Consider the following 16292-nt stretch of genomic DNA (forward strand, 5'->3'; position numbering starts at 1 on the left):
ACTATCAACCAAGCTTATTTAATATGCTTTGGAATTTGGAGAAGAAATTATAGCTGGCAAACATGTGAAAGAGTTTTTAAACCTAGAGGTTCTTCTGACTTCACAATCAGTTGTTATATTACCAGGAAGAGATAAATGCAGGTGTTGAACCATGCCAAAAATCTTGTCAAGAGAATGGATTGTTTCATACAGAAACGAGATGTGGCTTCTGATCCTGGTGGCGCATTTGTTCCAGAGAAATGTGAATTCAGGACCTATGCCGACTATCACTGTGGACCCAGAAGCATTCATGAATATTGTAAGTTGGGATTTTCCATGTCTGGGGGGAAAGGAAGTACCTTACATGCTTGTTGCTTACAACTGTGTATTATCTGCATTATATATCATATTTATATGTGGTGGTGATTTTTGCAAGTTGAGCATAGTTTTAAATTAACATATTGTCCTGAAAAGAAAACACTAAGCTGGGTGTGAGTGGATATGGGCTCACCTCGAACAGTTTCAGTAAATTCAGGCAAATAATAATCCCTTTGAGCTTCAAACACAATTTAGCTTTTTCTTAAATTCTTAGCTTCATCCTGTGAACAGTTAAATCATTGCAGTGTCTCGGGTCAAGCTCAGAGCTATGATTATTTCCATATCATCTGTGCTAATTGTATTCCTCTTCTACTTTTTCCAATATTAGAAAGATGTTAGACCTCCTTTCTTACTCTCAGGACAGCCCTTTTTAGTAACATTTTGTGACATTCTAATCTATTTAATCCTAGTCTGAACTGGTAAATCTGTTGACTGGCAATAAAAGGACCCTTATGAATGATAGAGGCCTTCCTGTCAGTAAAACTGATGAATGATGTGACCTCTCTAGGCATCTCACAGAATGTTTTTTTGGCTTCTGCTCACATTCTTAGCTGAATTTTAATAACATTTATGATATAGTAATACTTATCCCACAGCTGCTGCTGCTAAGTCGCTTCAGTCGCGTCTGACTCTGTGCGACCCCATAGATGGTAGCCCACCAGGCTCCCCCATCCCTGGGAGTCTCCAGGCAAGAACACTGGAGTGGGTTGCCATTTCCTTCTCCAATGCATGCAAGTGAGAATTGAAAGTGAAGTCGCTCAGTTGTGTCCGACTCTTAGCAACCCCATGGACTGCAGCCTACCAGGCTCCTCTGTCCATGGGATTTTCCAGGCAAGAGTGCTGGAGTGGGGTGCCATCGCCTTCTCCCACAGCAGACATTGTGATGAAAGCTGAAAAGATATTATTTTATCTTCATTGTCGTATGGTATAGATATGACCAAATCAAAGAACTGAGATGAATGAAGTTAAGCAACTCAAATCAGGCCACATCCCTGGTAGGTGGTAGAACTAGAATTCAAATCTAGGCCTGCCTGAACACACAACTCATAATTGTAACCACTCTGCAACAAATCCTCCCAGGGAAGAAGAGGCTGCCTCCAGCTGAATAAGGTGATTCTCTGTAATGTTCATGCTCCATAGCTTTATCATAGACTTAACATACCTTTATACAGATTTAAGATGCTTTTTACAGAAACTTCCTTGAATGAATTCTAAAACTCTAAATAGGCTATTTAAATATTCTGAATCTACACACATGTAAATACTGGGAATGGGTTGCCAGTTCCTTCTCCAGGGGATCTTCCCCACCTAGGGATCAAACTCTCGTTTCATACATTGCAGATGGATTCTTTACCACTGAGCCAGCGGGAAAGCCATATAAATTAGTACTCTGCAGCACTTCTATTCTACTTCACTTAATTTATATGAGAGATCATAAGAATTTTCTATCTTACTTTGCCTCTCCATGTACAATTCTCCATGCAGAGTCCAATTTAATGGATTTTAGTCTTAGGGCTCCTGAAGCCCAAGTGTTGTGTAGGTGCTGGGCACACTCAGTGGGTGAGGCCCAGGGAGATTGGCTATATCTACAACTAAAGAGATTCTCTTCACTCAGCAACCCAGAAGAATCTGGCTGGGAACTTCTAAGGGCCAGAAGGATGTCTCCTAAATATCTGGCTCAGTGGTAAACAATATGCCTGTCAGTGCAGAAGACACTATAACACAGGTTCAATTCCTGTATCGGAAAGATCCTCTGGAGAAGGAAATGGCTACCCACTCCAGTGTTCTTGCTTGGAAAATGTCGTGGACAGAGGAGCCTGGCAGGCTACAGTTCATAGGGTTGTAAATAATGGGACATGACTAAGTGTCTGAGCATATACACACACTAATTCATAAGGATATAATTTATCCTATATTTTGGTATACAACTTGCCTCACTCAAGTATTCTTCCAGCTAGTGTTAATTGAGCACCTGTTAGGCCTCAATACTGGCTAAGCACCAAAGTTAGAAAGATCTAAGCATATCAAAGCCTTGAGTTCATGGAGTTAACAATCCAGCAGAGAAGACAGACACTCAATTATTAACCACAAGAGCACTGAAATCAAAAAAGAAAATGTAAAATAGAGAAATTAAGAACATTTTTCTGAAGAAAGATTTCTTAACCTGAATTCTGAAAGATGAATAGGAGTTACTTGAAGGGGTAGGAGTGATTTTTAATTACAGTAGTAGCTAATGCTCGTTAAGTCCCTGCTATGTATCAGTCAATCTTGTTGGTGTCATATGTGAATTATCTTTTTACATTCTTTGCAGTAATCCCACAGAATGCAAACTATTGCACGTGCATGTGTGGGTGCTCATTTGTCATAGAGATCCTACAGGCTGTAGCCTTCCAGGCTCCTCTGTCCATGGGATTGTCCCAGCAAGAAAATGGAGTGGATTTCCATTTCCTCCACTAAGGGATATCTTCCTGACTCAGGGATCAAATTTGTATCTCCAGCATCTCCTGAACTGCAGGCAGATTCTTTATCACTGAGGCACCTGGGAAGCCGGAATAAACTATTGGTGTACCTAATTTATGAACAAATAAACTGAGCAATAGGGACAGGTTAACTAAATTTCCTAAGATCACATAGTTTATGTATTAATGCAAGAGTCAGGATTTAAAAACTCAAGCGTTGGGACCCCACAGCCTTTCTCTTAACTACTATGCCCTTTTATCCCATATACTACACTGGCCACTTTGCACCTGGCTTTCTCCTCTCCTGTTCCTTTAAAACCAGCAGCTAATAGGAATAATTCCCTCCTTCTCTAAGTAATGACAATGGGCAGAAACTGAGGATACTTAGGAGATTTGGCAGGTTTATATTCTACAAATACATTGGAATTACCTGTTTCCTAACCTGAAGTGAGTCAGGAATATTTAAGTGCCCCGAATGTTTCTGTCATATGCTCAAGTTTTGGAATAAGTGTTCTTGTCCAGTGATTCTCAAATGTTAGAGTGCATCAGAATTTCCTAAGAGACTTGCTAAGACCCAAATTGCTGGACCCTATCCTCAGAGTTTCCAATTCAATAGGTTTGACTGGAAACTGATAATTTTGTGTTTCTACCAATTGTCCAAGTGATGATATGCTCTTGGCTCAGGGCTACAATTTGAAAACTATCCTTCTAGTTCAATCTCCACATTCAGTTCAGTTTAGTTGCTCAGTCGTGTCCCACTCTTTGCGACTCCATGAATTGCAGCATGCCAGGCCTCCCTGTCCATCACCAACTCCCAGAGTTCACTCAGACTCATGTCCATCGAGTCCGTGATGCCATCCAGCCATCTCATCCTCCGTCGTCCCCTTCTCCTCCTGTCCCCAATCCCTCCCAGCATCAGAGTCTTTTCTAATGAGTCAACTCTTTGCATGAGGTGGCCAAAGTATTGGAGTTTCAGCTTTAGCATCAGTCCTTCCAAAGAATCCCAGGGCTGATCTCCTTCAGAAAGGACTGGTTGGATCTCCTTGCAGTCCAAGGGACTCTCAAGAGTCTTCTCCAACACCACAGTTCAAAAGCATCGATTCTCCGGCGCTCAGCTTTCTTCACAGTCCACCTCTCACATCCATACATGACCACAGGAAAAACCATAGCCTTAACTAGACGGACCTTTGTTGGCAAAGTAATGTCTCTGCTTTTGAATATGCTATCTAGGTTGGTCATAACTTTCCTTCCAAGGAGTAAGCGTCTTTTAATTTCATGGCTGCAATCACCATCTGCAGTGATTTTGGAGTCCAAAAAAATAAAGTCTGACACCGTTTCCACTGTTTCCCTATCTATTTGCCATGAAGTGATGGGACCTGATGCCCTGATCTTCGTTTTCTGAATGTTGAGCTTTAAGCCAACATTTTTACTCTCCTCTTTCACTTTCATCAAGAGGCTTTTTAGTTTCTGTTCACTTTCTGCCATATGGGTGGTGTCATCTGTATATCTGAGGTTATTGATATTTCTCCTGGCAATCTTGATTTAAGTTTATGCTTCTTCCAGCCCAGCATTTCTCATGACGTACTCTTCATATAAGTTAAATAGGGTGACAATATACAGCCTTGACATACTCCTTTTCCTATTTGGAACCAGTCTGTTGTTCCATGTCCACTTCTAACTGTTGCTTCCTGACCTGCATACAAATTTCTCAAGAGGCAGGTCAGGTGGTCTGGTATTCCCATTTCTTTCAGAATTTTCCACAGTTGATTGTGATCCACACAGTCAAAGGCTCTGGCATAGTCAATAAAGCAGAAAGAGATGTTTTTCTGGAACTCTCTTGCTTTTTCCATGATCCAGCGGATGTTGGCAATTTGGTCTCTGGTTCCTCTGCCATTTCTAAAACCAGCTTGAACATCTGGAAGTTCACAGTTTGCGTATTGCTAAAGCCTGGCTTGGAGATTTTTTCAGCAGTACTTTACTAGCGTGTGAAATGAGTGCAATTGTGCGGTAGTTTGAGCATTCTTTGGCAATGCCTTTCTTTGAGATTGGAATGAAAACTGACCTTTTCCAGTCCTGTGGCCACTGCTGAGTTTTCCAAATTTGTTGGCATATTGAGTGCAGCACTTTCACAGCATCATCTTCCAGGATTTGAAATAGCTCATTAGGAATTCCATCACCTCCACTAGCTTTATTTGTAGTGATGCTTTCTAAGGCCCACTTGACTTCACATCAGGATGTCTGGCGCTAGGTGAGTGATCACACCATCATGATTATATGGGTCATAAAGATCTTTTTTGTACAGTTCTTCTGTGTATTCTTCCCACCTCTTCTTAATATCTTCTGCTTCTGTTAGGTCCATACCATACAAGATGGTAGGTAAGACGGTAGGTGTTGCAAGAGGGCATCAGATGGCAGACACACTGAAACCATACTCACAGAAAACTAGTCAATCTAATCATACTAGGACCACAGCCTTGTCTAACTCAATGAAACTAAGCCATGCCCGTGGGGCCACCCAAGACGGGATGGTCATGGTGGAGAGGTCAGACAGAATGTGGTCCACTGGAGAAGGGAATGGCAGACCACTTTAGTATTCTTGCCTTGAGAACCCCATGAATAGTATGAAAAGGCAAAATGATAGGATACTGAAAGAGGAACTCCCCAGGTTGGTAGGTGCCCAATATGCTACTGGAGATCGGTGGAAAAGTAACTCCAGAAAGAATGAAGGGATGGAGCCAAAGCAAAAACAATACCCAGCTGTGGATGTGACTGGTGATAGAAGCAAGGTCAGATGTGGTAAAGAGCAATATTGCATAGGAACCTGGAATGTCAGGTCCATGAATCAAGGCAAGTTGGAAGTGGTCAAACAAGAGGTGGCAAGAGTGAATATCAACATTCTAGGAATCAGTGAACTAAAATGGACTGGAAAGGGTGAATTTAACTCAGATGACCATTATATCTACTACTGTGGGCAAGAATCCCTCAGAAGAAATGGAGTAGCCATCATGGTCAATAGAAGAGTCCAAAATGCAGTACTTGGATGCAATCTCAAAAACGACAGAATGATCTCTGTTCGTCTCCAAGGCAAACCATTCAATATCATGGTAGTCCAAGTCTATGCCCTGCTGGGGTCCAGCCCTGGTGGATCCAGGGTAATTCGAAGGGGGGATGGCGTGGCAAGGAAAAACTTACTTATTTAGAAATATAAAGAGAGATTAGAAAAAATAGTATAGTGGGAAAATTAGTGGAGAAAAGAGGCTGAATAACTTGGTTTATGTGGAAAACAAAGTTCCAAGACAAGGAATTTGCACCGTCTATGTTAGGCCACCGGCGCCCATTTGAATAGCGGAGGGTGCCCCACCTTGGGCTCCCTCTCGCATGGGTCTTAGAAGCCAGGGCAAGTAGACTCGGAGAGACTCCACGCCCCAGATGGGAATTCAGCCTGAAAAGGAGAGTGAGGGAGAGGGAGAAAGAGAGACAGAGAGAGATTCAACACGGGGAAACCAGTCTTTCCAGTGACTTGCCCATCCTTTATTGTCCAGGAAAGCTTTTTATACTTTTGGTTGTACATAGAGATCAATGGATAATACAAAATTATGCAGCATCAGCAGCCCTGACTCTTATCAAGACCAGGCTTTCTCTCTGCATACCTAGCTGTATACACAAGTCTTGGGTGATTTACATCATCTTCTGGCCAGAAGGACAATTAACATTTTACAGCCCTTCTCTGATAAGAGTCTGTCAACCAGAGAAATTATTTGCCTTAATAGTGTTGTTCTTCCCAAAGTCTGGTGCCACTCTCAGAAAGCACTAAATAAAGTTACCTTCTTACATAGCAAGGACACAACAATTTATAAGAAAGAAAGAGGAGTACAGTGATTTATAACAAAGAGAAAGTACATTAGCTCAAAAGTCTAGTGTTGTTAACATCAAAACTACTATATTCCTTTTTCTATATCCCAATTACATTGATTAATATCCTCCAGGTGCCTAAAAGATAGAGAATATGGAGGCCAGGCAGTAAACATTAACTCAACAAAGAAACCCTTCACCAAACTAATTCTTAGCTCTAAAAGGCTCTATATCTTTAAGATGGCTTAAGCTTCGTGCCTCTCACGGTTGGGGGCTGTAAACAATCACAAGTTGTAAAAGTCTCCAACTGTCAGGCAAGTTAGAGAGCCATCAGAGGGATTTGAGCTGAAACATTCCTTTCATATGCAGGAGACCAGTTGGAGCTCTAAGTTAACTTTTTCCAGAGAAAGGTGGTCGGGGATAGCCCCCTGTCATATCAGAAGAGTATAGTATAGCAGACAGTAAACAGAGGGTATATGCTCAGGCAGAGGACACCTTGAGACCTGACTCGCCTTGCCCATCAGGTCTCTCCGCATGACCTTGTCATGGGTGGGATCTCCCATGCTGGCTCCCGGCAATGCCCCAACCAGTAACGCTGAAGAAGCTGAAGTTGAACGGTTCTATGAAGATCTACAAGACCTTTTAGAACTAACACCCAAAAAAGATGTCCTTTTCATTACAGGGGACTGGAATGCAAAAGTAGGAAGTCAAGAAACACCTGGAGTAACAGGCAAATTTGTCCTTGGAATACAGAATGAAGCAGGGCAAAGACTAATGGAGTTTTGCCAGAAAATGCACTGGTCATAGCAAACACCCTCTTCCAACAACACAAGAGAAGACTCCACACATGGACATCACCAGATGGTCAACACCAAAATCAGATTGATTATATTCTTTGCAGCTAAAGATGGAGAAGCTCTATACAGTCAACAAAAACAAGACCAGGAGCTGACTGTGGCCCAGATCATGAACTCCTTATTACCAAATTCAGACTCAAATTGAAGAAAGTAGGGAAAACCACTTGACCATTCAGGTATGACCTAAATCAAATCCCTTATGATTATACAGTAGAAGTGAGAAATGGATTTAAGGGCCTAGATCTGATAGATAGAGTGCCTGATGAACTATGGAATGAGGTTCATGACATTGTACAGGAGACAGGGATCAAGACCATCCCCATGGAAAAGAAATGCAAAAAAGCAAAATGGCTGTCTGGGGAGGCATTACAAATAGCTGTGAAAAGAAGAAAAGTGAAACGCAAAGGAGAAAAGTAAAGATATACGCATCTGAATGCTGAGTTCCAAAGAATAGCAAGAAGAAATAAGAAAGCCTTCCTCAGCGATCAATGCAAAGAAATAGAGGAAAACAACAGAATGGGAAAGACTAGAGATCTCCACATTAAAGATAAAGAAAATGAGAACTGGAGAGAGTTTACTTTAAAAATAAATAAATAACCTAATTAGCTAGTGAGAAGCAAGGAATTTCTTGTCTATTTCTTCCATGCTCAAGAAATCTACTTTTTACTTTATAATCATTGAGAACATAACCATATAGAACTGAACTAAAAAAAAATTTTTTTTGCTTTTTCTGTAGAGTGAAATCATCCAACATAAAGGTTATCCTTGTGAGGAGTATGAAGTCTTAACAGAAGATGGATATATCCTTTCTGTTAACAGGATTCCTCAAGGCCTCGTGCAACTTAATAAGACAGGTATGATTTCCCCTATATTATCCCAACATCACAGTCTTCCCTACAGTCAAGAATTCCTTGTGATTTGAGTATGTAGAAAGTAACATGGATTTTTGGTACAGACTGGGCCCATTATTCCAGCCAAAAGGTGGCTTCAGCTCCTTCTTAATTCACATCACCACTGTCCGACTCCCAATTATCTCAAATAAACAGTGAGGTATGGTTGTTGTTGTTGTTGTTGTTTTTTGCTGTGCTGAGCACACAGGTTTTCTCTACTTACAGCACACAGGTTTAGTTGCCCCTCAGCATGTGGGATCTTAGTTTCCTGACCAGGGATTGAATCCACATCCCCTGCCTTGGAAGGGGACTTCTTAACCACTGACCACTAGGGAAGTCTCTAAACACAGCATTTGCTTTTCAAAAAAAACCTTCAAGAAAAGCTTATTTTTTATCCCTTCTAGTAATTAATTCATTCTCCCCAATCCCTCCTATATAGATATTCTAGAATATCCCCTGATGATCTCTTAAATAGATCACTGCAAACCTTGCTCACAAAGAATATAAACTCCACCTGATATCCACCCTCACACATATATTCCCCATCCAGATAGTCTTATAAGTATCCTGTAAATATTTCATATGTTGCTTAGCTTTTCACTAGTCTTTTAAAGAACTGAGCACTATATGTATATTTTAAGGTTTTGGTACATGTTTCCATTGCTCTTACAATCCCTTTTTTTTAATAATGATTTTCAGCCACTGTTGGCTTTTAAGAAATTCACCTTCATTACTAATTAAAGTATACCCATCCTTCAGCTACATTTGGCTCTATTCCATTTAAAAGGCTAGAGCATGAGTACAGATAATGTAATTTCTTACTGTCTTCTTTCATATACCAGGTACAATGCTAAATTCATTTACATTAATGCCATTTAGCTTTCATAATAATCTGAAGAAACTGCCACTCACAGAGGTTAAATTACTGCGAGAATCTCTGCTAGTACTTGCTAGTATGTTGCAAAACCTGCACTCAAATTAAGATTCCTCTCTTAACTAGGACCAGAAAATGCTGAATGAATGCTATTTGGCTTTGGTATAAAGAAGCTTCAGGGTTCTATTTTACTCTAATTTACATTTGTACAGCTTTTTCAAATAATATATTTTCATTTTATTTTATTTTTTTCTTTGGAGTATAATTATTTTATAATGTTGTTACTTTCTGCTGTACAAGGAAGTGAATCAGCTTGATGTATACATACATACATCCCCACCCTCTTGGACTTCCCTTCCTCCCTACCCCAATCCCACCTCTCCTGGGTCATCAAGGAGCACGAAGCTGAGCCCCCTGTACTATAAAGCAGGTTCCCACAAGCTATCTGTTTTACACATGGTGGGAGCCTGGCGAGCTAAGTCCACGGGGTCACACACAGTCGAACACAACTGAGCAGCTAAGCACAGCACACAGCACCGTGTATATATATCAAGCCTACTCTCAAAATTCAGCCCACCCTCTCCTTCCCCCTCCCCTATGTCCACATATCAATTCTCTAGGTCTGTGTCTCTATTCCTGACCTGCAAATAGATATATCTGTACCATTTTTCTAGATCCCACATATATGCATTGCGAAGTGAAAGTCTCTCAGTCCTGTCTGACTCTTTGTGACCCCCATGGAATATACAGTCCATGGAATTCTCCAGGCCAGAATACTGGAGTGGGTAGCCTTTCCCTTCTCCAGGGGATCTTTCCAAGAGATTGAACCCAGGTCTCCCATATTGCAGACTCTTTACCAGCTGAGCCACAAGGGAAGCCCACATATGTACATTGATATATGATATTTGATTTTCTCTGACTTACTTCACTCTGCATGACAGACTCTAGGTCCATCCACATCTCAACAAATGACCCAATTTTGTTTCTTTTTATGACTAATATTCTATTGTGTATATATACCACGCCATCTCTATCCATTCCTCTCTTGATGGACATTTAGGTTGCCTCCCCATCCTGGCTATTGTAAATAGTACTTCAATGAACTTTGGGGTACACGTGTCTTTTTAAATTATGGTTTTCTACTGGAGAGGGTGTGGAGAAAAGGGAACTCTTTTGCACTGTTGGCGGGTATGCGCAGCGTTTTTTCATGCCAGCTAAATAGCTGTGCTTTATATATGTCCAGCAGGCCCTTACGTCAGTGCTTTTGAACTTACAGTTCTCTCTCTGGACCGCAGCTCCATGAGAGACCCATGCAGTTTGCTCTGGCCTCTCTTTCAGCTCTTCTGCCATGTCCTTCCTAACCAGTCTGGTCAAAATAACAAACCCTTGCCAACTATGGAGATCTGGCCCTTTATCCTGATTACTTTTCCTTATAGCCCTTAACACCATTGATATGATAGATATTTTCTCGTTTGTTTATTAACTGTCTCTCCCAACCAGGGTGTAAACTCAGCAACAAACTTTATCAGTTTTGTTCAAGGGTATAACCAGTGCCTAAAATAGTGCCAAGCACATGGCAGGTGCCAAATATATGTGGAATGAATGAATGAATATTTTATAAATAAATGAATAGCCTGGAGATAGAAAGAACTTTTTCACTAAGCCCCCCCGAATCCTAGAGGGAAAGCAAGCCACAGTTCTTCCAAGCAATCAGGAGACTGCCGCCTTTCATAAGCTTAAGGGGTTACCTGCAGCATCTGTTCATGGATGGAGTTTGTTTTCTTAAATACTGTTTATTTAGACTGTTCCCTCATTGCCCAGGCAATTGGAGTTCAAGGTGAAAGTGAAAGTCACTCAGTCATGTCCGACTCTTTGCGACTCCGTGGACTACACAGTCCATGGAATTCTCCAGGCCAGAATACTGGGGTGGGCGGCCGTTTCCATCCCCAGAGGATCTTCCCTCCCCAGAGATCGAATCCACGTCTCCCGCGTTGCAGGATTCCTTACCAACTGAGCTATCGGGTGCAGGATACTCCCCTCTAGTGGCTGATGTTGTTCCTGCAGCTCCCATTGGCTTCTTCAAGGAAGAAATCTCCCAGCAATGATGGAAAAGGATTTCTCACCATCTCTTCAAAAAGAGGGCCGATAAAATCCATACTGAAACAACTGAAAGATGTCTAAAGTTTGTGACAAAAGCCTTTTTTAAATTTTGTTTTCTCAAATAATCATTGTTAGCTTCAAATATTTACATCAAGAGGTAAAATAGGCTGGGCCATCTTCAGAAACGATAGATCTTTAAGCAGCCCTTACACACTCACCTGCTAGCTATAATTTAAATGAAAGCCCATGACTCAAGGGGATATTTGAAATGAAATAAATCATTTCTAAGCCAATTCATTCACTAGGTGAACCATAAGTACAAAGCGTACTGCTAAGGAGGACCAAGCTGGCCCCAGTTATGGGAAATGTCCTTAGGGTTCCAAAGAGGAGCACTGATTCTCCTTGATTTGATCACCTCAAGTTAAGGTCATCTCCTTCAGGGTTAAGAGGATGAACTCAAGGACCAGACATAAAGGAAAACCTAAAATAATTCTGAGTCCTTTATCCTGACCTTGCAGTAGCAGCCCTCGAGTTCTCTCTCCAGAAGGATAAAATGAGGCAAATGGCATTCATGAAGATTGCCCAGATGCTGAATGAGTTTGCTATAGAAAGGCCTTTGTCTTATATGGAGCCTCTGAGTATGGACTGAGTATGGACTCAGTTCGCTGATAAGAGCTCAGTTTACTTAATGACAGGAGCTACTATCTTTTAAGAAGTTGGGCATTTCCATTTTGGCAATATTTAGCAATGATCACTTTGCTAAGGTGGTGTCTGCTGTTTTTCTACCATAAAGTTCATATTCTTCACTCTGGAATTCATAAATAATTTGTGAGGAGATATTTTCAAGACATGTAAATATCCTATATCTCTTCAAACTTTTACCCACTAGTTTTAGCATCCATGGATGAATTTATAACACCATCCAAGTTTTCATATTCCCTGGTGACTCACACAGTAAAGAATCTGCCTGCAATGCAGACCTGGGTTCGACCCCTGGGTCAGGAAGATCCCTGGAGAAAGGAATGGCAACCCACTCCAGTATTCTTGCCTGGAGTATTCCATGAACAGATGAGCCTGGCAGGCTACAGTCCAGAGAGACACAAATGAATGACACTTTCACACACATGCTGTAACTAAGAGTTTTTTTCTCCCATAATTACTTGTTTATTTTTTTGTTGGTGTCAATGTTAACTCATACATTTTTAATTTATTCAGTGGCATGTAATTTATATCACCATTATTTATTTTGATGTTAAAACTTTCACATGTTTAACAGTTGAAATTCCTTCAAGTTGGCTTGCCAGTCCTCTTGATATGAAAGAGCTATAATAATTAAGCCATTAAATGTATGGTGTGTCTGTGTATACACATATATGTGTGTGTGTGTATAAATATCATAATATTTATAATTATACAAGTGTATGTTTATGTATTATTAATATAGTAAATATATATTAAATATATTTGAATATATTTATATATGTGTATATGTTAATAGTATACTTTATAATCCTAATTTTAAATTGTATATTAATTTTATTGCTCAGTCACTAAGTCATGTCTGATTCTTTACAGCCCATAGTATACATTATTGATATTATGATATTAATATGCACATATATTTATGTATAATTTTATAATATAGCTTGTTAATATATAATGACATTATTTTCTTATTTATATATGATAGTTATAATTATATATAATTAAAGTAATCATTATACTGGACGTTCTCCCTGGGGCACTTCCAATATCCTTTGACCCCAGACAAGTCTAATGATAATGGGAACTACACAAAAGCAACAATAGAAGGCAAACACTATTGATTCTTTCTCTGTGCCAGACATTCTGCCATCTTCTTCTTGTGCACTATTTTACTTACTCATAACAAAAATACTATTTTCTTCATGAGGAAATCAAGGCAGAAAGGTTAAGTAACTGGCCAAGGTAATCAAGTTAGCAAGCAGCTGAATCGAGGTTTGAACACAGGTCTGTCTAACTTTAAACCTTCAAACACATTAAGGGATAAGGAAGGTGCAGAACATTACACGCTGTTGAAATTCACTTTTCTGTAGGTCCCAGACCTGTGGTGTTACTGCAGCATGGCCTGTTGGGAGATGCTAGCAACTGGATTTCCAACCTGCCCAACAACAGCCTGGGCTTCATTCTGGCAGATGCTGGTTTTGACGTGTGGCTGGGAAACAGCAGAGGAAACACTTGGTCTCGGAAGCACAAGACCCTCTCCATAGACCAAGATGAGTTCTGGGCTTTCAGGTATACGTAAATCTTGAGAGTGGAGGTGAGCAAGGATATCTTTGGGAGAACTGAGTAAAGAATTAGAACTCCTGGTATTAAGATAATTTGCTTTGGTTGACCCATCAACATCACAACACTATGCCCCCCAATGGTCATAGTTGACTAGTGATTCTCTAGGGGCAGTAAATTGAGTTCCCCAAGTAGAAGGTTGGTATGGCCAGTGGGATAAGAATGATGGTTAGGTGATGGAGACCGGAATGGGAGAAATGTAGGTCCATTTCCTTGTAGATGGATATCCTGGGACTGAGTCTTCCCTAAGTGATGACTCCCACCCCCAGAAGAAGATGAGGACAGGCAATGTTAAAGATATACGGGAAATGAATAAGACTTAGGGGCCATCAACTTGGTTACTATATCTCTCACACTCTTACAAAAGTTTTTTTAATGTTTTTATTTGAATGATCTATTGATATTCAACTTGCTGTTTATCCATTTCACCGGAGAAGGGACCCTGCAGCATCTTTAATACATTTCATATAAAGAATCTGCAAAGGAATTCTCTGGCAGTCCAATCGTTCAGACTTCATGCTTCCACTGCAGGCAGTATGGGTTTAATCCCTGGTGGGGAACTAAGATCCTGCAGGTCGCCTGGCATGGCCAAAAAGAACAATCTGGTTGGCCCTATGCTATTCTGCTAGTCGAATAACAAGGACATCTCCACCAGGAGGTGGAGCTTGTGCTCACTAAATGTTGATTAAGATCATTATTTCTCTTTGATAATATCTAGCGAAGCTTAGCAGCAGCAGCAGCAGCAGCAAAAACAGCAATTTGCTAACACCCCATGATCCCAGAGGTACCCATGCATCATGGGTTTGAAACAAGTCCATCCTGTTGTGAGGAGCACAGTAACAAGCTGATGGATGGGACTGACAACTCAAGGGTGTTTGTAAACCCTGGGGGACTTCTTTTGTTTGTTTCTGGTTATAATTTTTCATATAACTTTGTCTTTTCCCCTTGTAGCTATGATGAGATGGCTAGGTTTGACCTTCCTGCAGTCATAAACTTTATTTTGCAGAAAACGGGCCAAGAAAAGATTTATTATGTCGGCTATTCACAGGGCACCACCATAGGTAGGTTCCAAAAAATATCAGGTTTGTATATTCAGGAGAAATGTGAGCGTATATGAGCACAGCCAGGCCAGGCATCACATACTTCTCTCAGATCTGGCTTCTTCAGGGCCATGAGATTCTGATTTCTCCCTGCCCACCCTCCTGCCCCACAACATGCAAATATCAGCTTAGACAGAGAGTATGCAGGCACTTTTGAAATAGACACATAGTATTTCAAATATAATGGCCATGCTCTGGCTGTCTACAATAGTATTTTCCTCCCGAAGGCTCTAGAAAGATTGTCCCTTTGCAATCTGGGGTATTAGTCTCTATTTTATAAGTATGGAAACTGAGGCACAGACTGACTTTACCAATATCCCATACCTAGTCTATGGGCAGAAATAAGAACTGGAATCCAGTTCACTGAACGTTTCTACTAGTGTGTGTGAAAGTCGCTCAGTCGAGTCTGACTCTTTGCAACCCCGTGGACTATACAGTCCATGGAATTCTCCGGGCCAGAATATTGGAGTGGGTAGCTGTTCCCTTCTCTAGGAGATCCTCCCAACCCAGGGACTGAACCCAGGTCTCCCACATTGCAGGCAGATTCTTTAGCAGCTGAGCCACCAGGGAAGCCCAAGAATACTGGAGTGGGCAGCTTATCCCTTCTCCAGCAGATTTTCCCAACCCAGGAATCGAACCAGGGTCTCCTGCATTGCAGGTGGATTTTTTCCCACCTGAGCTACTGTGTTCCAATTTGGGCTCCAGAAAAGCTGGAGATCCAAGAAAACTAGCAAAACTCTGTTATCTCAATACCCATTATGTTAGAGAACATGCTTTTTATCAATAAACAAGAAAATATCTCTCATCCTCAATGTTTCTCACTATAAAGATGTATGAAAAATATCTCACAAGCATCTGAGAATTAAGTAAGATCCATGAAAGTCTCTTGCAAAGTGTCTAACATATAGTTACCTCTCAATATACACATTTTCTCAAAATCTATATTATTGGATTCAATAATTTAATAATTCACTGAGAACCTAGTAATGGGCAGCAAGTATCCTATACGTCAGAGGAAGCTCAGAGATGTGGTTGCTGCTGTTGTTTCTGCCTGTCAAGGAGCTTATAATTTCTCAAGAGAGTTAGAACACATAATTCAGTTCAGTTCAGTTCAGTTCAGTTCAGTCTCTCAGTCGTGTCCATTAGCACACATAATTACTTAGCTACTAAACAGCAAAACAATTACTGAAACATCTTGATAGAAGTAAAATAAGCATTTTATTCACTCTAGGATATTCAATATCCATGTTGACATATTTCTTTTTTGCAGGCTTTATTGCATTTTCCACCATGCCAGAGCTGGCTCAGAGAATAAAAATGTATTTTGCTTTAGCACCCATAGCTACTATTAAATATGCAAAAAGCCCTGGGACCAAATTTTTGCTGCTGCCAGATATGATGATCAAGGTATGTGACTCCTCAGAAAATTCCTTGCCTATGCACAAGAGTTTTCCAGCCCATTGGCTAGGAAATACACG

The 16292-nt window shown here is 40.7% G+C and overlaps 1 protein-coding gene across 1 annotated transcript in view; it reads left to right on the forward strand.

The window, feature by feature from the left end:
- LOC120873789 (lipase member M) overlaps nt 1-16292 on the forward strand; it is a 27234-nt gene continuing 10942 nt past the window's right edge. Inside the window, exons 1-5 of the mRNA XM_040254702.1 lie at nt 1-298; nt 8262-8379; nt 13465-13663; nt 14666-14775; nt 16085-16221. Coding sequence (XP_040110636.1) covers nt 152-298; nt 8262-8379; nt 13465-13663; nt 14666-14775; nt 16085-16221 — 711 coding nt within the window. The 5' untranslated portion in view covers nt 1-151. The remainder of the gene's footprint in view (nt 299-8261; nt 8380-13464; nt 13664-14665; nt 14776-16084; nt 16222-16292) is intronic.

Source organism: Oryx dammah, unplaced genomic scaffold, assembly GCF_014754425.2.
Source record: "Oryx dammah isolate SB20612 unplaced genomic scaffold, SCBI_Odam_1.1 HiC_scaffold_14, whole genome shotgun sequence".
NCBI lineage: Eukaryota > Metazoa > Chordata > Mammalia > Artiodactyla > Bovidae > Oryx > Oryx dammah.